General features: G+C 36.8%; 3 protein-coding genes across 9 annotated transcripts; 1 reads left to right on the top strand and 2 right to left on the bottom strand.

The window, feature by feature from the left end:
* The first annotated feature begins 10,542 nt into the window (after window positions 1-10,542).
* Window positions 10,543-13,242, top strand: LOC120262478 (60S ribosomal protein L17-like). Its single transcript, XM_039270601.1, has 6 exons — window positions 10,543-10,680; window positions 10,807-10,847; window positions 11,978-12,208; window positions 12,284-12,386; window positions 12,457-12,524; window positions 13,000-13,242. Exons 1-6 carry the CDS (start codon window positions 10,641-10,643, stop codon window positions 13,066-13,068), a joined length of 552 nt encoding a protein of 183 aa, XP_039126535.1. The 5' UTR covers window positions 10,543-10,640; the 3' UTR covers window positions 13,069-13,242.
* Window positions 13,243-15,127: 1,885 nt separating this feature from the next.
* Window positions 15,128-19,506, bottom strand: LOC120261311 (F-box/kelch-repeat protein At3g27150). 7 transcript variants are annotated; one of them, XM_039269154.1, is made up of 3 exons: window positions 19,026-19,505; window positions 17,040-17,150; window positions 15,128-16,648 (listed from the first exon to the last, which is right to left on the bottom strand). In XM_039269154.1, exons 2-3 carry the CDS (start codon window positions 17,076-17,078, stop codon window positions 15,386-15,388), a joined length of 1,302 nt encoding a protein of 433 aa, XP_039125088.1. In that variant the 5' UTR covers window positions 17,079-17,150; window positions 19,026-19,505; the 3' UTR covers window positions 15,128-15,385. The 7 variants fall into 7 exon arrangements, with proteins under 7 accessions (XP_039125088.1, XP_039125090.1, XP_039125092.1 ...); XM_039269156.1 differs by having other exon boundaries at window positions 17,040-17,118; XM_039269158.1 differs by having other exon boundaries at window positions 19,062-19,505.
* Window positions 19,507-24,760: 5,254 nt separating this feature from the next.
* On the bottom strand, window positions 24,761-25,842 carry LOC120262500 (transcription factor FER-LIKE IRON DEFICIENCY-INDUCED TRANSCRIPTION FACTOR-like). The gene is made up of 3 exons (XM_039270627.1): window positions 25,426-25,842; window positions 24,970-25,344; window positions 24,761-24,873 (listed from the first exon to the last, which is right to left on the bottom strand). Exons 1-3 carry the CDS (start codon window positions 25,813-25,815, stop codon window positions 24,769-24,771), a joined length of 870 nt encoding a protein of 289 aa, XP_039126561.1. The 5' UTR covers window positions 25,816-25,842; the 3' UTR covers window positions 24,761-24,768.

Here is a 25,842-nt window from a genome sequence, read left to right as displayed (position 1 = left end):
GATGTATACACTAATCGTAAATAGTTTTTCGATTGTTATGATTTAGTGTAATATTTATAAATGTGATATTTCCCTGCTTGCCTTGATATGGTGCGCATACAAACGAGCTGACGTTTAAGAAATGAGATGTCGCGCTAACACTTTTGTTGCCTACGCATTTTCAGTATTCTCGCCTCGCTTTAACAAAATGGGTCTCTGCTTTAACATTTTATATCTCTCGCTAATAACCGAGAGTTTACCGTATAAACCCTTATATTATACGCTAAACTTTTGTCATAATAGCGCGCTTGTGATTACGGCGGTCAACCCAGTTAATCGGGCTCGCTATTCGACCACCTGTCGTTGGAGACCCATTTTGAATCTGAAAGTTACCACGACCCCTCGTCATCGGGGAGATTATTCAAGGACACTCGCTATCGGCGTTCACACTCGGGAAGCCATATACGCAAGAGAGCGCCTTCTCGATTTCTTTTCGCAGGTACGATGGTCGCATCAATAAATTCGGGATCGGGGAAGCGCTTCGGTTTAGACCTCAAGACGTGCCCTCGTTCTCGGTTCCGCATAGCGATAGCCGCCACGCGAGCGTCTTCGTAAGAAGAAAACCAGTGTCAGCAGGTTCGAAGATCTATCAAAGACCCTCGAGACACGCGAGACTCCATCAAGAGCACTCAGGGCAACTTGCTTCGGCGTGAGGGAGAAGAAGATAATTTCTTTGTCAAACTCCGATGGCGCGTACTTTCACGATACGCCCTCTTCCCAAATACACTCACGCTCGTTCCGAAATCGGATGCGCTGATTACGCCGATGATCTACCGCCCATGCGCGATGCGAGGCGCAGAGCGACGACAAGTGGCTTTGCATGGAGGATATTCCACAAGCGGCCGCCTGAGCGCAAGAGATAGACGCGCGAAGAAGACCAACACGATAGTACTAAGGGGTGCTTGCGTCAGCGCTTAACGCCTGAGTTTGGCTGAGTCGATCGAACGGGGAAGAAAGTCCGCTTGCAGAGATCCCAAGGATGCTGCTATGCTTACAGTATAGCTTTACCCAAGCAAGCGACCAGTGGAAACGAAAGCTTGTCATCGCTTCGATGGAAAAGAGGTAATAAAATCATGACAATGTCTAACATAAGTCTTTAATGTTTAAACATATTATTTAGCGCTTTAACTTTAGTATTTACCGCTATAAAACTTATTCATAACCGTTTAAATATTTTTGTTCTCCTGCTTAATTATATTCTATAACGCTTAAATATATAGTTTTTATAGTTTAAAATGAACGATCTCACTGAAATTGTTTCGGGTTTTACATGTTAGTTTCGAAATGTTCAGTGCTAAGAAGAAATATTTGTTGGCGCCAACCGACGGATGGATGCTCATCGCTCCCGAACCACTCTGTCATAGGCAGGAGAGGGCACTTATCGCTACGTGGGCCGTCCGCTCTCCTACTCCAGCACTACTCACAGAGCACGATTCCCTCGACGGAGAAGCCCTCCCCTACCCTGCGAGATTCGCAACAACCCTCCTACCACGACATCGACACGACCTATCGGCGCCCCGACCGTGCGGCCCCACCGGTGACATTGGGCTAAGATGTCACCGCAAACTCTTACGCAGTATGCTGATATTGACGACCGAGTCTCCTTGTCGCCTGCGTGGAGGCGCTCGAAGGACGTTTGCCAACCGACATGCGCTTTCATCCTCGAAAGAACCGAAAGCACCCGGGACGAACGAGGCGTCGGAATTTGACGACGACGACATCATCGGAAAGGTCATTCTCAGGCGGCTACATTCGAAGAGACTGCGAAAAGAGGAGAACAATATTGCCTCTGTCTCCACCGCCGGCTGACGATGAAACAATAGCAACACCATCGGCGGCTGATGCTGTTACTGAGTCTGTCGCCGTTGATGACATGGCCATGACGGTGGAGGACATCGTAGATGATGTGGCCGTTGCCGCGGTTGAGAAGGTCGTTGACTCTCTTCTCGATGAAATCGTCGACCCGGTGGAACTGGCTGCCGAGATTGCGGCATCAAAGATGGACACAATCCCTGAAGGTCAAGAACAAGTTAAGGGTGTGTCTCCCAATGATGCTGTTGTCATGGCCACGGTTGAGAAGATCGTCGAATCCGTTGCCGTGGCCGTGGCCGACAGTACCGCAGCCAAGCAGGACACAATCCCACCACAACAAGAACCATGTAAGGAAGTGTCTGCGGTTGATGCTGCGCCGTCGTCCCCGCATCGAAGCCAGACTACAATCCCACAACAAGAACAACAATGTAAGGATGTGTCTGCAGTTGATGCTGTCGCCATCGTCCCCGCATCGAAGGAAGATGCTGATGAAGACCCCGACCGAGCAACGAGAGAGATGATCAAGGCCAATCGAAAAATTGGACTTTCGTATCGGCTCGAAAGCTTTTATTCAAGAAGAAGAAATGGGTTGGTCTCGAGTCGTTTTATCAAAATACGAGCAGGAGTTGATGAGGATCTTCCTCAACTCGCTCTATGGACGGGTAAGTGTAACGCTTTTTATGATATTGTTTAAAGGGTTTCTTATAGTGTTTAACTATTACCTAATAGTGTTTAATACCATTATGTTATCATTTAAGTTTTCGCCTTTACCGCTTAATTATATATAATATCATGTAACAATTGATAATATCATTTAAATATTTACAATATGGTCTTCTAATATCTGTTATCGTTTAATCCTCAAAGACCGTCGGTGGAAGAATGACGTTGCCAGCACCACACGCGACAGGGTTATACACGCTGCTGAGGGGAAGGAGATGGTCACCGATGATGTGATGGACGCTCGTATGCATAATACAAAAAGTCGCCGAGCAAAGAGCCATATCCTTACAAGAAGCGCGCTCCATCATCGACTCGCTATACTGCTTTATGTCAAAGCGTGACGACGCACATGACACAATTATGGCTATGATCGGGGATGCTGCAGCGCAACCCGCATGAAGTTCAAATTGTCATCCTCCCGATAATCATGAATGGCCACTTCCATGTCGTCGTCCCCGACAATGATAAACAAGAATACAGGTATTATTCTTCATGTCCGGGTACGATAAGGACGCGTTGGACATGGTAAGTTCTTTAATTATGTCCGATTAATATCTGTTTGGTATTTAAATCGGTATTCTAATCTCGACTTGCATATCTCGACAGCGGAATCTATTCGACCTTTGTGTCGATATGGAGTTAGGCGAGTCGGCGACGCAGAAGTACCCGCTCGCACACGACTACGTAAAACCCCACGCCTAAAAACAAGGAAGCGCCGATTGCGCCCTGCCTCACGCCATGCGGTTTATCGAGCAATTATCGTGGGGTGAGAAGTTACGGCCACCGCAGCATGACGCTCCTTACCCTCGGGATTACGGTATGTTACCCGTGATACTTAAGGAGGGAGGGCAGCGCGTCCCATGACAAAGGGGGTCGTCACAAGCGGGTTAAATTTGCTTTTTGAATAACATGTCTTGTATATCTCGACCGTCAATTTTGTTTTCAAATGTAACTCGACAAATTCAATTCATTGTTTTCGTGTTCGAAGAACATGACTTGTATATCTTAATGTAAATTTTTGTTTGTTTTGAATTGTAAAGCGGGTTAAATTCCATTCGGTTTTTATTTCATTGTTTAATTTACGTTGTGATTGTGTACATTTCACTTTCATTGTTTAAATATAGTATATATCGTTTAAACATCAGTTTTAAATATTTCAAATTACGGTGTACCCGTTTTAAAAATAACACTTTCTCCTGTTTAAATGAATGCACTTATTGTTTAACTAAATATGGAAAGTTGCCCATCAATACACAATTCAATTCATTGTTTTTGTTTTCGAAGAACATGACTTGTATATCTCAATGTAAATTTTGTTTGTTTTCAATTGTAAGGCAGGTTAAATTTCATTCAGTTTCATTTCATTGTTTAATTTACGTTGTAGTTGTGTACATTTCCGCTTCATTGTTTAAATATACCATATATCGCTTTAAAACATCAGCTTGAAATATTTCAAATTACAGCTGTATCCGCTTTAAAAATAACAATGTCTCCGTAAATACATTCAATTCGTTATAAATACACAATGTTTCCCCGTCATCGTCGGTTTATTAACAATGCCTAGTCGGGCGACAGCTTTCATTGCAAGATCGCCGATCGGACCGGATCCTGGCAGCGGCCGCAATGTAACTCGCGGACATCAAACGCCATGACTCGATCCTCTTTTCGCCTAGGCCGCCCAGTCGCCTTCTAGTCACAAAGCGGTCGCAAACGAAGCTCACGATTTCCGTCTCAAGGCCCTCGCCATCGCTCGGGTATGGGGAATATAGCTTCCTTGTACGCCAGCTTTGTAATTGTCGACGGTGAAGTACCCGCTCATAAATCGATGTACGCTGGTGTCTCGTCGCATTGTCTGCCGCAAGCATGTTTGCAAGGGATACCATAAACTTGCCACCTTCGACATGAACAAGTTCTCGATGGCGAGATCCACGGAGTTGCTCGCATTGGTCGATCACTGTGAACGATCATCGACACAACGACTCAACACGAAGATTTCGGCCGTCCCTCAACAATGATCTCTAACTTCGAATGTATGTCTCGGGCATAAGTAGGTCTCCCATTTGGTCGCTGCTCACGCCCGGCTACATAACATGCGCATCAACTTGAACCTCGCAAATAAGGTTAAACAAAGACAGTGATGGTTAAATAATTCGTCAACATGTTTAAACATTATTGTAATTAAATAAACGAAATGATTAATATTTAAAGTCTAAAAAGTGTAATTAAACAAAGATTGAGAATGTTTAAAGGGTAATACTAAATGTTAAGTGTAAATCAACATTCGCAGACCTTATGGAGTCGACCATTTTCGCCACCCGTAAATGACGAGCTTCCTTGATCCAAGCATTGAACGACTCGCGACGCTCGAATACATCTCACCCCAACGATCACCTCCGAACGGATAATTCGACCAATGTGCCATATCCGATTTATTAATCAACCAAAGTGATGAGCTTCGGGTGATACGGCCTCGCAGCTCATTCACTGGGTATCATCGAAATCTTTAGCCGTGGATGCCCACGCAATGCGGAAGCATATAGACCAAAGACTCCTCCCTCAATGCCTTCCCAAGTCCGACATTGGCTTTCATAAAATTGGCCTCCAAATGTCGAAGACAAGACGCATGTGGCGAAGAAGGGAAGACTCTCGCAATTGCGCTCACAAGGCCCTCGACTCGTCCGACACGAAGGTAATTATCTCATGATAATCTCCACCTCGTGATAAGGCATCGCCCAACTTAGATATGAACCAAGTCCAATTGGCATCGGTCTCGTTGTCGACTATACCAAGGCGACGTGGAAAAACCATTGTTACCATCTTTCCCTCGTGGCACCCAAAGAGTGTACCCTCGATATTTTTCCAAGGAGGTGGGTACCATCGAGAAACGAAAGCAGCGCCCGCAAGCCCTCTTGAATCCTCACAATACACGCTACCGAAAGAAAAAGAATGCACGCTTAAAAACGATCACCGCTCTCTCCACGATCGCAACGCTGCCGGGATTTGTCTCAGCCACCTTATCCACATACCAAAGCAAACAAATCATAGCCGGAGATGTCACCGCTGCCGAGGACCACCCGGCATGCTCTTTTCCCAACCAAGCCTCGCTTGTATGGTATGTGGACACCATGTTCCCCGCAACATGTCCTTCTCGAATGTCGATGGCCTTAGACAAGGGACGGTCCTTGAGCTTCGAATCACTCGCGGCGCTAACCCATTTTTTTGGACGCTTTGGATGTGACGCCGAACCTACGCCACCACCGCAAGTGTGTGACGGGTTGATTGTCTTGATTCCGAAAAGTATTTTTTTGTTATACTCTTTTGATGCATGAAGGCGCCTAACGACAACCATCGGCAGCAGATTCCACAGCCACACCGATGTTTTTTTCGCTCTTTATGAATTTGAAGTCAAAAATTCCTTTTGATCGCATGATTTCGAAAGTACATCCCCTCGAAAATGTTCGACACTCGCAAAAACGCTGACCAATATCCAACGACAACACTTCGTAACGATCCGACGAGGAAGGAAGACATCCCACACCGCCGTGGTCACCATGGGGATGAATGGGAGCACTCGCAGAATCAAATTCCCTCGCCAACACTTCACCAAATGAAAAAGATCAATATGTTAAGCGGAGAATATAATGTTTAAGCGATAATGACAATAGTTAAACGTTAAATTAAATACTTAAACAATTAACTAATAACGTAAAGGACTAGTACAATATGTTAACCAGATGACTGGACATATTTAAACAATAATGACCCCTGCATAACCGAAATAATTAAAAGAAAAGGAACTTACAACGAGTAAAACCTCGCTTTTCATTAGGATTCGCAATGGCACATTTTCTCGCCCTCGACGACAAGATCAACTACAAAGACATTTGAAGATGGAGTGGACGTGACACATCCGACTGGAAGTCAACATCGCTTTTCTATTGGGCAAACCGCTTTTATATCCATCTCGTGTGATGAACTTAACCCCGACAAGAGAAACTTCGAGACCCCATCGCTCACATATCTCAGCCTAACACCAATTCCCAAGAAGTCTCGAGCTCGTGAACATTAGCACTCTTCCCTCCCCGCTGAATCTAGCAATACCACAAAAACTCTCCATAATATATCGGTCGAAAACCAAATCGTACAAAACCAAATGAAATGAAGAACAAAACGAAGACGATCTAAGAAGAAGTAGAAGATGTAAAGAACAAACAGCAATCGAATCGCAAACAAAAAAAGTGCACAGCTTGTATGCATAGAGGTTAGACTAGACGTGATGTGATTGGGCGTATTTTTTTCCCTCCATCCCAAGGGCAAAAAAAGGGAAATATATGTCATTGTCGCGAGGAAGACATGTTGTCATCGCTCGAATGAAAGTTCTCAACTCAACATGAGTCTCTCGTAAACGCTAAGCTTTTTTTATGTTTAAACAGATACATATAGTGTTTAAAAATAACGGTTAATCTGCTTAACTAAAGTCTATATCATGTAAATAATATGTTATTGTTTAAATTGAATGCTTTTCAATCGACATCGCGTTGCTAGATGGGTACCTCCCGGGTCACCTGCTTTAAAACATATTTACGTATTTTCTTAAACACCGTTGTCATTGTTTAAAGAGTAACTTGAGTATTGTTTAACTTTTTTTCTATTGTTTACAATGACGCTTTTTTTGTTTCCCACATTGTTTTTTTACTAGGTCTCTGCTTTAAATTTCGTAAGTTCACAACAAATACGATTGTTTCGCTTTTTTATTTATAAAAAGATTTACAACATTTACAACATTTACAAAGATTTACAACATTTACAACATTTACAACGTCCGCTCGGGACTTTGACACTCACGACTCGACCCTCGTATAACGAAACAAGTGTCTGTACATTCGAATGCTCACAGCTGCTGCATAACAAGCGCATCAACTTGAACCTCGCAAAACGTATACAACATTAAAAAAAGGTTAAACAACACACATTCATGAAAAACGACTATTAATCAATGTGTCATGGTAGGACTTAAACGATCGATCCCGATAGTTAAACACGTAACGTAATCAGCTTGTACATCGACGCCATTTTCTTAAACGCTAATGTAAAAGTCTCAGTGGTAAATGTCAACCTCGTCTTAAAGGATGTTTTCACGATCTCCTCCTCTAGAGAATCCTCCGCAATCACGCAATACGTGAAAAACTTTCTTTTCATACCCAAGTCGAAATGCTCTCTTAATTGCTTTCCCGCCATCCATCACTGGAGAATCCTCCGCATTCGTGCAATTATGAGAGGATTTCGGCTTGGGCAGGAAAAGATAGTTTAACTAGTTCGGTGATTACGGCTAATTGATTCTCAAGATAAGGAAGAAGGCTCACGAAACATCCTTTCGTGATAGAGTGGTTGTCCATGGGAAGAGGAGAGGAGGAGGAGGAGGAGGATGATGAGGACGACGAGGAGTGGTTGTCCATGGGGAGGGTTCTTCCTGGTTATTTATGGTGTGAAGTCCACAAGCGGTCGACTCTTCGTATCCGAGAAAAAAAGTTAAACGCATAGCGCCGACATCGATCGATGAGAACGAACGCGTGTTCGGAAATTTATAGTTACCGCGCATAAGAATTAATGCCGCCATTAATTCTTACGCACGGGATACCATAACCTTGCCACCGCCACGCGCCACATGCCAACAATTCGGATCAAACGAAAAAGATCACCGCTTTTACGCAGAGACTTTGAGAATTTACACGCTTTATGAATAGTTATACATGTAAAGATAATGTTAAACGGAGATGGGAAGTATTAAACGGATATGACAATTATTAAACATATTAGTAAAAATATTTAAACGGATAATAGCAAATAGTTAAACATTATTTATAATATATACAGATAGATAACCATAAACGAGAAGAACTTTACAACGAAATGAACTCGTCGTAATTACTGTTCTTCTCGTCGTAATACAACTTTACAACCATAAACAAGAAGACGACAATGGCACATGCTCTGCCTCGACAATAAAATCGACTACGACTCATTTGAAGATGAAGTGCACTTGACCAATCCGATGGAAATCAATTTCATTTTCTGTTCGAGAAACCGATTTATATATTTCGGGTATGATAATGAGGAGAACAACAAGATGTAATGCAACTCCTTGGCATTGTCTCATCGAAACCAAGCGAAAAGCCCTTCAAAAAGGTCGAACATGATGTGATTTGGCGCTTTCCTTTCCCACCATTTTCAGGGCCAAAAATGGGATTTCACAACATGGACCCATTTGAAGTGAACGGTATGGGGTAAAAGGGAAGTTAAAAACACTAACGGAAGGGCTGTCCGTGGTGTGTAAAAGTAGGAGGGGGTTTTTGGGAAGTTTTGAAAATTACGAGGGGTGAACAGTAATTTTCCCTTTATTTTATTTATTATCAATTTTTAATTTATTATAATATACAAGTTAGAATAATGTTTCTCATGATAAACTGAAATAATTTGTATAATTAGGGGACATGTACACAAAATCAATACTAATTTACTTCAAGTGGACAATTGAGTTTTATACTAGTTAGTCGTTTGAAAGTGATTAGTAATAGCATATAAGAATATATGCTATTACTCAAAATTCAAATTATTTTATGAGGAACAAATTTAAAGCCAACTGAATTTTACAATGTTAATATATAATTTTTCTTTATTTACATAATTATTTTTATAATCTTTATAACATATATCAATAATTATTTAAAAAATTAGGTTTTTTATTAATTTACATAATCAAAATTGTCAATCATTAGATAGCCCAATAATATCCTATAAGAATATAAAAAAAAAGGCAAGTATTCAAATTATTTTTTCTAAATATATATTTAACTAAAATTAATACTATAATCTAGGTCATTTCCTCCGAACCTCATTCATAGCTCATAACTTCTCACATGAGGTCGTTTGGTTTGTGATAATGACATATTATCACCTAACGAGATTATCATGGTAATACGAGTAGGCATGTTATATGGTTGGGAATATTGCGGTAATTTAATATAACCATGTTTGGTTGGGAACTCTTATTACCAGGAATAGTTCATTACCGTGTTTGGTTGTCATGGTAATCAATTTGTTAAAATATAAAAAAGTTATAAGATTACCATGGTAATCCAAGATAGACACCAAATTTGATGATAATAAGATTACCACTTTCTTGGTAATATTTATAAGTTGGTAATGTGATATTATCATCCACATTACCACCGATGTAATGCCAAATGTGGTAATATTTTCAGATTACCACGTAACACGTGGTAATCTTTCCACATTACCGCAAACCAAACGGCCTCTGAGGTTTTTCATTTAACTCTGACTTCTAGCTTTCACGGATGCACCTCAACTATCTTTCAAATTACAAATATTTAAATTAGCAGAGAAAAAAGTATTACATTTTTTTAAAGTCATTTGATAAATATAATTTTATAAAAAGATAACACACCCTATTGTAGGGGGTGTAAATGAGCCAAACTACTCATGAGTTACTCGAGATCGGCTCAGTCAATGCTCAAATTCGATTCGACTTTTCATAAGCCGAGTCGAGCTCGAGCCAAAAAATACTCAACTTGTGACGTTAGCGAACTTAAACAAGTTTTTATATATAAAATATTAAATTATATATATATATTTAAAAATACATAATTATATAAATTATATTAAATTAACAAAAATATTCTTTTATCCAACAATGACGGGTTAATCAAGCTTAAATAAACCAAACTCGAGCCACTTGAGCTTTTCCGCGAGTTGAGCTCGAGCACAAAAAAATTGGCTCAAACAAGCTCGAGACGGGTGATACTCAGCTCAGCTCGGCTTGGCTCGTTTACAACCCTACCCTGGTGTGCATATCAGTGTATATACTAATCAAGGGAGGGGTGTATACACATAAACAACACTATTAATATATTTTAAGGGGTTAAAACGCAAAAATAATAAAATGTTTCTGGGAATTAGGGTTAGGGTTTTGCTATATAATGAGCAACCTTTTTTAACTCCTGAGGAACCCCGGAGACCGTCCCGCCGACGCCGCCTCAGCTGCAGCAATGGTGAAGTACTCGAAGGAGCCGGAAAACCCTACTAAGTGTGAGCTCCATGAACCCTAGTCTTTGTTTTGCATCTACGAACCGAATCTGCTTCTAGGACTTGCGTTTTCTTAGATCGGTGGTTTTCTAATTCACTGATCTTGATGCTTGTGGTTGATTTTTGCAGCGGCGAAGGCCATGGGCCGGGACCTCAGGGTTCACTTCAAGGTGCGTCTGGCTTATATTGCTTCGTCGTAAGCTTGTTTGGAGATTGGTGTTCAAGTTTGGTTGAGAAGTCCTGATTTTTTTTTTCTCTGTTTCCGAGCCTTTGTGATATTTGTTTACGATTATTCTGGAAATGCATGTTTTAGATAATCCATTGAAATTGTAATTTCTTCTAAGCATACGGATTTGCTTGATTTCTTTAATTTTAGATCAGTGTTTCATTCTCTGGTTGTTTACTTCACGTCTAAATCGATAAAGATCATACCTTTGTTTGTATATTCTGTTGCTTTTTGATCACTTGGAGTTATGTTACTCTCATGCCACATTCACAGTTTGGTTTCCCCGCTTTGATCTGCATGTGTTCTTATTTGAGGATCATATAAAAGTTCATGTTTTGACACTCAATGATTTGATGCTCGTTTGTATTTTGGGAAAAGCTATCTGTGGTTTTATAAAATAATAATTATAATTAATGCTTGCGATGCGGTTCATATTTCTTAGATCAAGTTATAATCTGACCTGTGGAAAGTTTTTTTTTTAACAGTATTTATTAGAAGCAAGGGCGATGGTTATTGCCTGCTGAACACTTCTCCTAAAATTTCAGGAGATCTGTCATCTGTGTGGTTCTTCATTTGGCTTAGTTGATGCAAAGTATTTATATGGTCTATCAATTTATTTTTTTCTTTTTTCTTTTTTGTCATTTAGTTAAGAGGGCTTAGATAGGGTCATGTTTGGAACTATTAAATTATGGAAATTATGAAACCAAATTACCAACTATATGTTGTCTTTTGAAAGTTTTTGAACTTCTTGACTCTGTTTAGAAGAGCTGAATGCAGATGCCAGTCAACAATCTCTTATAATATACCCTTCAATTTGTGTTTAGAGAAACACAGAAAATGGCTTGGTAAACTTAATTTCCACTTGTTTGCGAATTCTTGTTTTCCTCCATTGATTGCTTTTGGATGTTTGTCCTATTCCTTGCAACGTGAACTTTCTAATCTTTGATTAATACTTTTCAATTTGGTTTATCATGGTATTTTGCTAATTTACCTGTTTACTCTGGTATTTGTGAGGAGTTCTCTGATTCTCTGAACTTCTTTAGCTTTTCTTATGTATTCTCATCCTTTTAACAGAATACACGAGAGACAGCTCACGCAATTAGAAAGTTGCCTCTGGCTAAGGCGAAAAGGTATCTTGAAGATGTTATTGCTCACAAGCAAGCCATTCCTTTCACGAGGTTTTGTGGTGGTGTTGGTCGCACTGCACAGGCTAAGAACCGCCATCCAAACGGCCAAGGTCGCTGGCCCATGAAGTCTGCTAGGTTCATTTTGGACTTGCTGAAGAATGCTGAGAGCAATGCAGATGTATGTGAATGCCATATTTCATCTGAACTAACTTAAGGGAGTTCGTTCTAATGATGTTATGACCTTGTTTCACAGGTGAAAGGTTTGGATGTAGATACACTCTTCATATCTCACATTCAAGTGAACCAAGCTCAGAAGCAGAGGCGCAGGACTTACCGTGCTCATGGACGAATTAATCGTGAGTGTTGGACTTCTTGTTGTATCAGCGCTTATATCTTGTTGACTAAATCTTGTTTTTCACGTGACAGCTTATATGTCATCTCCATGTCATATTGAATTGATTTTATCTGAGAAAGAAGAATCTGTCAGAAAGGAGGTGAGTTTCCATTTGCTGCTATTGGAATGCTAATTTTTTGGAACTTCTAATTCTGCAGGAAAAGCTTCTTGTTATGGTTCAGATATATTTGAACAGTGGTAGTTTGATCGAGTAGTTTTAATTTTGACACTTAAGTCTGGAATGGAGTGATTTGGTTTGGCATGGTTAGTCTGGACTTTGGAACCCAGATTATTGTGCTTTGAACTAAGAATGAGTAGAGCCTCATCATATCACTGATTTTGATACCTGATTACTTTCATTTCACTGATAGATGAAGGATATGATTAAACCATCATCTTATTGAACCTTCACTTCTTTGTAGCATCAGTTTCAAACTTTTTATTTTAAGATTACAGTCAATTTTGGTTCTATTTTGTATATCCACTATGTTTAGAATTCAATGCTATATATATATATATATATGAAGAGTGAGCACAGGCTAGTTTTTATTACTGAATTTTTTGTAATTTTGCAGGAGGAAACTCAGCTGGCCACCCAGAAGCCGAAGAAAGGTCAAGCCCTGCGCAGCGGTGCTTCATCCTAAACCTTAGCTCATATCTAGTTGGAGATTTTGGAATCTGCATTGCAGTCACCTCTCGTTGTGTTGGATTTTTTATAATTAAGTTGACACCAAACATTTTGCTTAAGATTGATTGTACTAGCCTTTTCATGACACTTGAGTTATCTACATTTACTTTGCCTTCAGACTTTTTGGTTACTTTCTTCATTGTTTCTGGTGGTTGTGATGATATTCTTGTTTTGCTTATGTATGATTTACTAGACTAGATTATTCTTTCTGGTGGTGACGAAGACTAGTGATCAAGTCTGATTGATTTCAAGAGTTTTAAAAGTCAGGCAAAGGAAAAAAAAAAATTCACTCTATACAAAGCTTAATTTAGGTAGTGTTTGTTTCAAGGGATTTTGAGTTACATGTAACTCCAAATCCCTTATTGTGTTTGTTTTGATGTATTTCAATTTTTATGTGTTTTTGAAATCCCATCATTGAGGGATTTTGGTTTACGGTCAAAATGACCGTAAAATCAAATCCCGGGAGTTCAAAACTAGTATATATGCATATGTATATATACATATATACATATACATATATATACATATATACATAAATCTATACATATACACATACACATATACATATATACACATATATGTATGCACATACATATACATACATATTTATATATACATACATGTATGTATATACACTCCCTAGATATACCTATATATAATATGTTTACATATATAAATACACATATATGTATATATACACAAATATATACATATACATATATATATATGCATATACGCAGACATATCCATACACTTATATACATGTTTTCCAATTCCAGATTTACAAATCCTTCCAAACAAACATAAAATCTTATAATACAGTAATTTCAGTTACATCCAACCAAACACAAGATTTGACTGCACTATATTTTGAAAGCCAAATATTTTCAGTTACATTGTAACTAGAAATCCACTGCATTTAGAATTACATCCAATCAAACGCTACCTTAGTTGCTTTCTCTATTCTATTAAAACAGGCTCGGCAGGTTTGCTGTTGTAAAACTATGAAAAATAAGCTAAATTTTGTGCAGAAGTTGCTGTTTAAAACACTTGTTATAAAAAGGAAAAGGTTGTTTTGCAATTTTGACTTTGAAAACACTTAACATTTATTTAACCACTGTCCCAAAGCTCAGTTCATTTGGAGTTTGGTCAGTACTGCTATTGGCAAGCAAGTTATTTTTCTTGATGGCTTTTCATCTGGATACTAGCTTTCTCCTACTAACTCTGTTTATGATATTCAAGACCAATCCGTTATTGCAGTTACTTCTTGGCTAATATGAAAGTCAGGATGTAATCTCATTTTCCGCAATGAAGCTCTTGATTTCAATGCCATTCACATCAAAGCTCTAATTCATGTCAGGGAGTTCTCTCAATCCCCCTCTTTCATGTCTGGAAACCGGCTCATTCTCAACAATTTCTCTATAATCGACAGTCCTTTTCTCTATGTATCCTCTATGGGAAATAGTGAGACTAGAGCTTATGGTGCAGGATTTTATATTACTAATGCTTGTTCTCAGCTCATTTGTGCAGGTTGCTGCAATAATCTTGCAGACTCAATTGTTGAAGCTGAAGCTATAGCGTTGCGGGTTGCTTTTGGTAGTCTTCATGCATTGGATCTTTTGCCTAACACAATCTTCCTTGCTAGCACTGATCTATATCATTTAATCAAGTTTGACGATTCTCTCTTTGCTTGGCGTCTTCATCCACTGATCACCAGCGTGTCTGATTACATTTTAAGCTTGGGTCACCCACGGATTTGCATCATTCCTAAGGCCTGGTTGGCAATTGCTAATAGTCTTGCCCTTCATGGACTTAACTCTCATACTCTTACCCTTTTTCATCAGGGCAAAGATCTTTCTGGCGCTTGGTTTGTAACTTGAACGCTTTGTATTTCTTTCTCTATTTAATAAAATAGCTCTATGAGCTCCTTTCCCTCAAAAAAAAAAAAAAAAACTGTTAAAAGAGATTAAACTTTGCAAATCAAAAATAAAAAAATAAGTTGTAGATGAGTCATGTATTGAAATTCCATGTATTTATATAAAGACCAAATAACTAAATTCCTCCCAGTATCATAAAATGGAAGGCCAACATTTATGAACTGATAGAAACTGAAGTGCTTGGGGAAACGCCACCAACATAATCAAACAATGTTACATCGGTGATTCATTTTGATCTTTTTAATTTCTTCCTTTTTATGTTTATCTGAAGTTCAAATGCAGAAATCAAGCAAAGAGCAGAAGAACTCTCTCTATCCTGGCCAACAATGACACTGATCAAGCGACCATTATAGAACAATTGAAGATGAATGAGCTCCAATGAAGACCATCATTTTCGAGCACTCGCCACGGGGGAGAATCCAACTCTGGATCAGGCTTGCAAGTGCATATCGTCATCCCACGGAATGCATGTGAGAGTGCCCTGCTGCCGATGACAAGCAATTCATCGCCTAAAGACTTGAACGCCACTCCCCAACCCCGACTATGATCAGCTCTCACCGGAACTTCTCCCAAATCTTTCCAACAATTGCTCATCTTCAAGTAAACCTTGAGCCGATTTGATGAAGCCTCGAGCGAGTAAAGCTCGTTGTTAACAACGGCGATGAGCGGTGGAGACCGAGAAGACCAGGTTGGTGCATCTTTCTGCAGCATGTCAGGTATCAGCTCCCACACATTCTTTTCAGTATCATAGAATTCGCCGCAAGTGAGATTATCACCCTTTTCATTTTGTCCACCGATGACGTAGAACTTCTTGTCCATGTAACATCCTGAGCAGAGTTTACGCCTCTGTTTCATCCTCGGCAACTGGTTCCAGGTTTTGCTCTCAGGGTCATACTTCTCGGCAGTGTTCAGGATTTCCATTGTCGGCGCGATCCCGCCCGCCACACAAGCCTCATTACCACAGTTTGCTGAAGCAAACAAACATCTTGGATTGATCATCAATGGCCCCTTGAACCACTGATCCGACGCCAATTCATATCGCCATATCACTGAGCCACTTATCTCCTTTCCCGATACGAGGAGGTGAGTACCAGCACAGAGTGATTCCTTGTCGAATGAGGAAAAACACTCATCGGCTGGCAGGACTGGCAGATTCCGGCGAACACGAGACCGGGGATCGTAGCACCACCAATTTGACTCACCACTAGCTAGCATTAGTATGGAAGGCTCCTTTATGCCGATCTCTTTCCTGATGGAGTAGAGCTCTCCGCTTCGAACTAGAGTTTGGTATCGCCGATTTACATAACAGAGCCTTTGGTACTCCGATCTTGGTACTCTGGCCAATATGAGAAGAGCGATCTCATCGCTGAGAAATGGCACGAATGAGTAATCTGCATCCTGAGGTTCCATAACCTTTGAAGAGCCGTTGGCTCTGTTCCTCTCTCGATCTGTAGAAAGCCCGTATTTTGGAGAGTTATCCAAAACCTCAATCTCTTTCTTGTTGCTCAACTCATCAGCATTGATCTTCTTCTTCTTGTGCCGCCTCATACTGTTATCTGCGTCCCTCTCTTCATCCTTCAACATTGTATTTATTGTCACCTGCATGCAGAGTGATTTTTCGTTAGAATGGACTCAAATCTCATCAACTTTAAGTAATGCTGAACAGCCTTGATCCTTCAATGAAAACCGGAATTTTATCATTCGGTGGGCGATTGCCCAACAATCAATTCAAAAAGTCACAATGATTCCGAAAAAAAGAATCAAATTAGACAAGAATTTATAAGCTCTTCACATCGGAAAAAAGAATCACATCATTTATTCCAACAAAAGAGTTAGTGGCCGAAGAATTTATGCAAAAATCCTGATTCTATCATTCTTGACACTGAAACAAGAAACAACAGCACGACAAACTTCTACTGAAAATCACATTAAACCAATCAATCAGCTTGATCAAAAGAATCCGCATCTCTTACCCCACCAAAACACATACCTTACTGACGGAACAGAATTCGTCATAAGAAACTATCATCAGAAACACTGTAAAGCTTATCTTTCGTTCCAAAGTTGATCTACAAGCCAAAAGCAAACAAAAGAGTTCTACCTGATGTTGAGGAAAAAATTAAAAAAAGCTCAAGCAATTGAATGATATATAAACGAATATTTAAAGGAAACAAACCAATCTGCCAAACTGTCTAGATAGAATACTTTCGAACAGTAAAGAACTTCAAGAAGCCTTGTCAGGTTTTTCTTTCAGTATGAACAAAAGAAGCTAAAAACAAACGATTAAAAGCAATTCATATCTCATTAATCAATTCGAGAAATAAATGGGAAAAACAAACCATCAAAACCAAAAGATGAGATTGCTTTTGATTTTTTTCCCAATAAGACAAGTTAATAGATGTCAAAGCCATAACTAGACAAAACATTAAATATAACGATGAATTTGAACCGAAGTGAGATAAAGATCCAACTTGTCAAGCTTTTCCTTCAGAAAATGAATGAATGAATCCAATTCCAATGAATTGCATTCGTCACACGAAACCCATTTCACATTCTGATCAGAATCTTGATGGCCGGCAAGTTTTGAGCAAAGGGGAAGGAAAATTAATAAAAGATGAGAACTTCCCAAGCTTGTTCATCTTGACTAGAATCAAAGAAACCAAAGGCAAGTTACCAATTACTCAAGAAGAACTATTATCCTTATCATTCAATTCACGGTCACATTAAGCCTTGAAGTGCCAGATACTTGAACTTAACAATGGAAACACCAAATTTGAGCATGAAGCTACGCAAAGCTGAAACTTTTACCGGTTCTACGAAGAAACTAAAACTCATAGTTCTAAAGAATAATTACTCTCTCTAGTTCCAATATAGCTCAACAAACAATAGGGAAAAACCAAACTGTGGTACAAAGAGGAAGCTAAATATGTAGCTTTTTTAAGCTTTCTCTCTAACAAAACCAACTTAAATACAAAAAAATAAATCAAAGACACACCTTATCTTTATCATTTGGATCCAGAGTTACACAAAACTCAACTTTCAACAAGATATAAAGAGACAAGATACCAAAGCTGAGATGTTTTCCAATTTTTCCTCCCAAAAAGAATCGAAATAAATCAAAGAGATTACCAAATTACTAAAACTAAGATATCAGAAACACTAGATTTAAAAGGAATAAGATATTCCAGAACTGAGACCTTTCCTAGTTTCTTCTCTTCTAAGATGAACGGATAAATCCGAAATACATGGTTTTGAAAAACCTCTATTTATCATCTAATCAATAATCAATTCCAATATAGCTATAGGCTATAGCATGGAGGAAAAACCAGACTTTGTAACCAAGAAGGAGCTGAAGATGAGACCTTTCCAAGATATTTACTTTACAAAAACCAATACAAAATCAGACCTTATCTTAATCATTCAATCTAACATCTAATTAGTCAAACAAAGGGATAAGAAGCACCAGATTAATGAAGAGAATGGACCAAAACTGAGACCTTTACCGGTTTTTTCTCCAAAAATGAATTGAAGAAATCAATCCCAAAGGTTTTCAAAGATCAACAGTCACCCTTCAATCCACAGTCACACAAGCCTTCAAGTTCCAAGATAACTCAGCAAACAACAAGGAAAGAAACAACTTTGGAAACAAGATGGACTACAAAAGCTAAAGATGAAACCTTTCGAAGCTTTTCTATTTTTTTGCCTCACAAAATCAATAAAACAAAGAACCTAATCATTCACCCTTCAATCCAGAGCAACACAAAAAAACTCAACTTTAAAGATGGTTAAAACCCAAGGGATAACAAAGCACCAAATTTGGGAAGTGAATGGGCCAAAGCTGAGACCTTTCCCAGTTCTTTTCTCCTAAAACGAATACAAGCAATCAAAACCAGCAGTTTCATCATCCAATATTCCACACCCGCACACAAATCTCAAGTACAAGTTCAAGGAACAAATAAGGAAGGAAAAAAATTACCAAAGTTTGGGTATAAGAGGGAGGTAAAGGTGAGACCTTTTGAAGCTTTTTCCTTGGCAAAAACCAATCAGCAATGAGTTAGAGGCAGAGAAAGGGTGCCCCAGACAAAGAGAGAGGGAGGAGGAGAAGAAGAAGAAGAGGCAAGCATGATGACCTCTATATCTCTCTCACTCTCTCAAGTCTGTGAGTGCGTCTCAGGCTGCGTGTTGGCTTTCTGTTTGGTGGGACTTGTTTGGGGGCATGGGCTCCAATCCAGCCCCAGTCCTCTCCCCCCATTTTCCTCCAAATGGGTAAGCATTAAAGAAACAATAAAAAGAAGGAACTCCAAGACATCTCCCTGGTTTTATTAGAGAGAGAGAGACTCACGCTAGAGTTTTGTTCTGTAGATAGATAGAGAAAGAGAGAGAGAGAGAGAGAGAGAGAGAGAAAAGATGAACACTAGAGACAGAGAGAGGAAGAAGAGATTGAAGAGAAGAAGTCTAATGATATAAGAAACAAGTCTAAAATGAGATAACAATCAAGAAAACAAGGAAAAATACAACAAATTATACATACATACATACATACATTCATTCAATGATGGATCTAAGTGATTTTTGCTGATAACAATGCAAGGGAGGAGAAGGAGAAGGAGAGGAAGGAAAGAAAGACTTTGACCAGATTTTCTCTTGACTTGAAAAGAATAATTATTAAAAATAAAAAAATAATAATGATAATAATAATGATTTGATTAAATTGCTGTTTATTATTAGAACTTAGAAGGTAAGTTTGGATCTGAAAATAATATATAATGATTGAGAGACCATGTGAAATAAATTATTAAAAATTTAAAAAATCATTTCCATTTTGAATGAAATTATGACATGAAAATAACGGTACTGTTTATATAAACTACTAATTTTTATATAATCATAATTATATTACTATTTATAGATTATTTCTAATAAAAAGAGAGAGAGAGATTTAATGAGACAATTGGTCCAAGCTCCAACCACTAAAAGCAACAAGTTCAAAACTTCAATTTGGAGAATAGTAGAGTGTGTGATTTTGAGAGCTAAGAATGAGTCAAAAAAACAAAAACAAAAACAAAAAGGGACTTAAAAAAGAAAAATTCCACATTTGATTCCATTAACATTTGCACCAATAAAAAAAATAAAAATGCAAGCTTATTCACTTGTGAATGTGTTGCATGTTTAGTGCCTAAAGTTACATCCATGTTGTGACTAATTTGCCCTTACATGTCTTGTCATTGTTGCAAGTCATCACAAACTCTTTGGAATTCAATTGTGATCAAGTCAACTAAAATGACAAAATGATGTTTATTTGATAAGGTTTGATATGTGGATAAGGAATTATTTATTTATTTATTTATTTATTTTTTGGTGAGTTAATTATCTTCCATATTTTTTTTCAAAGATAAAAAGTAAATCAATAATGATGTGAAGAATAAAACAATGAGTGATAACAATGGGACAATTTATTAATCAAAATTAACATAGTGATTAGTTTTCACATAATTAATTAATGTTACTGTTTGTCCTTCTTTTTAGAGTGTTGTGATTATTTTTTCCATCTTGGTTGGTGTATTGAAGATAAGGTCCAAGAATTTATTTTAGGGCATTGGCCAATGGCATGCTTGGTTAAACCCTAAATTGAGACTTAGAGAGCATCCCATTTGGCACATAGCTTTTATTGTCCATTTTGAAACAAGCACCACTCATCATAGTTCTTATCCTTGTATGAAATGCTTATTGTAAAACACATCAAACTAAAGACAAATATATATATATTCATATTTATACCACTTGATAAGGTTTAGGGGAGCTAATCGATGAATTTCCCAAGCCTAGATTAGTATGAGAAAACTCCGGCTTCAATTATCGATACTTACAATTATAAACTTAAGCCCGGTTTAATTTAAAACTAGAGTTAAAATTTTAAACAAACTTTAAATGATTAAGAGTTTAAGTAACTTAGATAAGAGTTTTTGAGATGATTTATTTATATTCATTACTAACACTAAGTTAGCCCTCAATTAAAAATTACAATTAAAAGGGATTTTTTTTTTTGTAGTGTAGAATTATCAATAGTTAATTGTAACCTTAGGTTAGACCTAACTTACAAACTTGAGTTAAAATATCTTATGTATATATATCTAATAGTCACGAGTTTAAATATATTCTAAATTAAAAATAAACTTTTAGTTTTGATTTATCCATAATTGGCACTAAATCATTTACAATATGAAAGTTTAAATTTTAATATTATACATCAAACAAAAACAAAATCGAAGCTAATTTTAATATAAGTTTGTTTTTATTGTTTAATAAATCTTTTATTATTGTTTTAATTAGTTTTTTTACTCTTCCAAATTAGAAAAATAAAACTGTATGCTGTTCGAGGAAGGATAGTGGTTTTGATCGAACCGCCTCGTAAACCGTGCCAAAAGGAGGGATTAACTCAGTGGAAAACCTCATCAGTATGGTGGATCATATTGTTTATTTCAACTAACCATGATCACTTTAAATTAATTCCCATAAACCAAAATTAAAAAACTTGTTAAGGTCCACTTCCCTAAGTCTATTTGCTTTTACAATTTGTTCTTTGTTTGTACTAAAGCCTACAACCATGATTAGTTCAATGTGGTTTATTAACTTATAAGCCATCATCTTCATCTCCAATGAAGTTTTAAAGATATACTATATATATACGCCTTTTTGATGTGTAATATTTATTTATATAATAAATATATGTGTTTAGGATTGGAAAGTAAATATTACCGGTTATTTTTCAAGTTTTGTAAATTAAAAAAATTTAAAAAAAACTACACATCTTAAAACACATATGACTTAAAGTTTATATATTTTTGAAATCTCAATATTATTAGAGAACAAATGCTTTTCTTTTTCTAAATTTATTGTTTATTTTCACAAAATTAAAAATATTTAATATGAAGTTTTGTAGTTTGAAAATATTTTATAAAAAACATAAAACAAGTTTTTAATTTTTTTTTCATTATGATAATCTTGCTCGTAAGAAAGGTAAAAGATCCCTTAAATGCCATCCCGGGGAGAAAGTTCACCCTTATATATGATAGTGAGAGTCAACCCAGACTGCCGCATAAGGATTGAACTTGTACCCCCGACCCACCCACCCAACACACACATACACTCTGAGAAGCTCCCCAATGACGAAATAGAAAGCTAAGTTAGTGCTACGAACAAAGGAGAGTTGACATTTGCTCATCGGCTCCCCGCTTGCTTATCCATTCTATTGGCTTCCTACTGGCTCTTTCTTATTGGCATGATGTTATTTTACAGTTTTTATTAAAAATATTAAAATAAAAAAAATAAAGAGCTAAAAAATATAGTAAAATACCCTAGTGTCGGTTTGGAATAAACGAAAATTTGCGGAGAGACCAATAGATAAGTTTATGTTCATATTATTAATATTTAATAATATTTAAACTATTTGAATAGGGAGAACGAAACAACCCTAGCGTTTCCATTTATGGCAAGATGAAAACCATGGGCCAAAAAGAGATTGAATTTTGGCGTTTTAGAGTGGAGAGCAAACTCTACACATTTGTTTGTTGCTAATTAATTTGTTGTGAAGTCTTTGTACCCTTCATTGTACATTGCATTCAACAGCTTTCCATGCATTATCAAATTAAGTACAATATCTAAAGACATGCAAAAGGATTTGGTCGGAAAGAGTGGGAAAAAATAAATAAAATAAAACAAAACAAAATAAAATAAAATAAAGAAAGAGTTTTAGATGTTGAGTAATTTAAAGGTTTGTAATCTTTTGACCCAGAGTAGGGTTAGGGTTTCAATTGGGGTTAGAACCCCACCAGGGTCACTGTTAATCTTATCCATCTATTGCGGTGAAAAGGAAATAAATAAAAATTAGAAGAGATGGTGGAATAATAAATTAACATGTATTAGTGATAATCATATATTTAGAAAATATGCTTGTAGCTATGTCCCCCTAACATGAATTATATCTTTTTTTATTAATTTTTTTTAAAATAAAAGATATATTATTTATTTATTTATATTTGATAATATGAACAAGTCATCATAGTCACACACCGGTTAATTTTTTTGATAAATCACTCAACTTTGTTGAAATATCAGTTTGCTCACCGAATTTTGGTTTGTTTCAAAGTGCTCACTAAAGTCACTAATCATTTCACAAACAAGTCACTCGGTGGATTAACATTGTCATTAGCTGACGTGGCGGCCCGAAAAAACCCAATCAGCAAGCCTCCACGTCAGCTAATGACAATGTTAATCCACCGAGTGACTTGTTTGTGAAATGATTAGTGACTTTAGTGAGCACTTTGAAACAAACCAAAATTCGGTGAGCAAACTGATATTTCAACAAAGTTGAGTGATTTATCAAAAAAATTAACCGTCACACACCACACATTAAATTCTCATTCATATCGCGAAAGGAGTGTAACAATGATATAATTATTCAACTATTACACCAATGATTAAAACTATAATTATTATTTTTAAATATTTTATAATTCTAAATTATTTAACTCTTAAATCCAATCCACAACTAAAAGCTTAGGGCCATATAAATGATAAACTGATTAAACTCAAATGAAATTATTCCTAAAATCTCATTTAATTTTGATATTCATGGCAAAGTTGAGAATTGATTTATAATATTCTATTAAATCATATTTCTTAAATAGTACTTTCTCATTTCAAATTATTATTGAGAATTCTATAGAGAGTTAATTATTTTTTTCCTCCAATTTTGCATTTTTTTAATAATTTTTATTTAAGGAGAGACTAGAGAGTAGATAGTGTGCATTAAAGGAAGTAAATAATCTAAACAATAAAAGTAAATTATTCTATCCTATTATAGTATTCCATTTTAGATTTCTACAAGTTCAAAGTGTCCTTAAACCTTGCGTTGAAGCTTCAAAAGTGATTTATAATTTGAAAAAGAGAAAGTAATATGCAATATAAAAATATTATACATACACCTTCATCCGACTGTAATATTGTTTTTCTTAAAAAAATTAAACCATCACTATGATGAATACATAAAATTTATATGTAATTGATGTCCTTTCACAATCAAGTTAGTTATACTTATATCTAGAAACCACAATAATTTATCAGTTAATTCTAATTAAACAAATGATGATTGAGGTTAAAGATTCTTCCACTAATCAAGCCTAGTTTTCAAATGATCTAATAGTTCTGGTTCAAAGTATATATCGAAAACTTCTTTCTTCTTATATAATGCTTCCACTAAATTAATATATATATATATATATTCCTTTATATTATTAACTGGTCATACCCTTTCATTTACAAATTTTAATTTATAGATTACATATAATGTTTTTTATTTTCAAAAATTAGTGAATGCATCTTATGAGATCATCATGCGACCTCATGGTTATACATACAAAATGTTCTCCAATTCATAATTTGTATGACTATGAAAAAAATAATAATCTAACATAAAATTATAAATATAGTGAAAAATATTATTTTTGTTATTTCATCAGTCAATTTATTTGCATATGAAATTCCATGTATTGCATAGTAAAAAAATAAACAACTTCACTTTATCTCGGCTCATTTGCTTACATGATTCGCTTTTAAATTACATCAGTCCAATTATTCAAATTATCTTGAGACAATGATTTTCGTGATCTCAAAAAAATAATAATAATAATAATAATAATGATATAGCCGGTATGCTAAATTTATGTAATAGCCATTAATTCGAACTCAAAACCTTGTTTAAGAAGTGCACCCATAATCCATAACTTCACCGAGGATGCGTTCATCTCCTCCCTTGACTCTCCAACCTAAGTTTCCATAACAAAAACAACACATTCATTAGCAAAACAAGATTCAAATCATCATGAACAAATCAAAGAATTAAAGAAAGATTGATTTAGTACATTTAAGATCATAGTGAGCTTATATTTCTCCGGTGATATTGAAAAGTTTGAGCTCTCTAATCGAAACCAAGCGACGGATTCAATAGCATTATATAAACAAGAAGCAAATCCACTTCCCTTGTTACATTCTACAACAACATAGAAACTCCTCCGGTCACCAACTTCATCGGCAATTAATCTTAGTATTTTCCCTCTCGTCTTAGCGTTTACTTCACTTCCTTCACTTTGTGTGTTATTCATAAAAACCGCTTGAAACATCAATTCCTCTTTCTTTGAGGACTCAAGAATCGCAATCTCTTCTTTTAATTTTTTTGTTTGTCTTTGAAGACCTTGTACATAAACCACCGCATCAGCAATAATTGATGCTTTATCCATCTACAATACGTTATATTAGATTGTTATTTTACATAGTTATATCATTTCGTAAAATTAATTATAAGCTAGATCAACACGCACCTTAGTGATATTAGGAACCAATGATCGAAGTTCATAGAGTTGCTCTTTCATGTGACCTCTCCTTCGTCTCTCCGAAACAAGAGTCCGAGACCGGTCTCTCTTCGGCCTTGTCATTGACACAACCTTTTCTATCATCTCTGAGGAATCATAGTCCCCATGATTTTCCTCGTATCCTTCCTCATTGGCTCCGGGAGTTTCGCAAATAACAAACGAGTTATGGCTCGTCGTCGTAGACGGAGTTATTGTATCGATGTCAAAGTTAATGCCTCCATGATCACCAAACACTCCATTGTAAAGCATGAAATCAGCAAGATCATGATCAAAGTACTCATTGATCACAAACTGCTGTTCTTGTTGTTGCTGTTGTTGTTGTTCTAATGTGCATTCCATTTCTGTATTTTTTGGGCTAATGTTTGA

This window comes from Dioscorea cayenensis, chromosome 5, assembly GCF_009730915.1.
Source record: "Dioscorea cayenensis subsp. rotundata cultivar TDr96_F1 chromosome 5, TDr96_F1_v2_PseudoChromosome.rev07_lg8_w22 25.fasta, whole genome shotgun sequence".
NCBI classification, from domain to species: Eukaryota; Viridiplantae; Streptophyta; class Magnoliopsida; order Dioscoreales; family Dioscoreaceae; genus Dioscorea; species Dioscorea cayenensis.
This window is presented reverse-complemented; position numbering and strand designations above follow the sequence as displayed.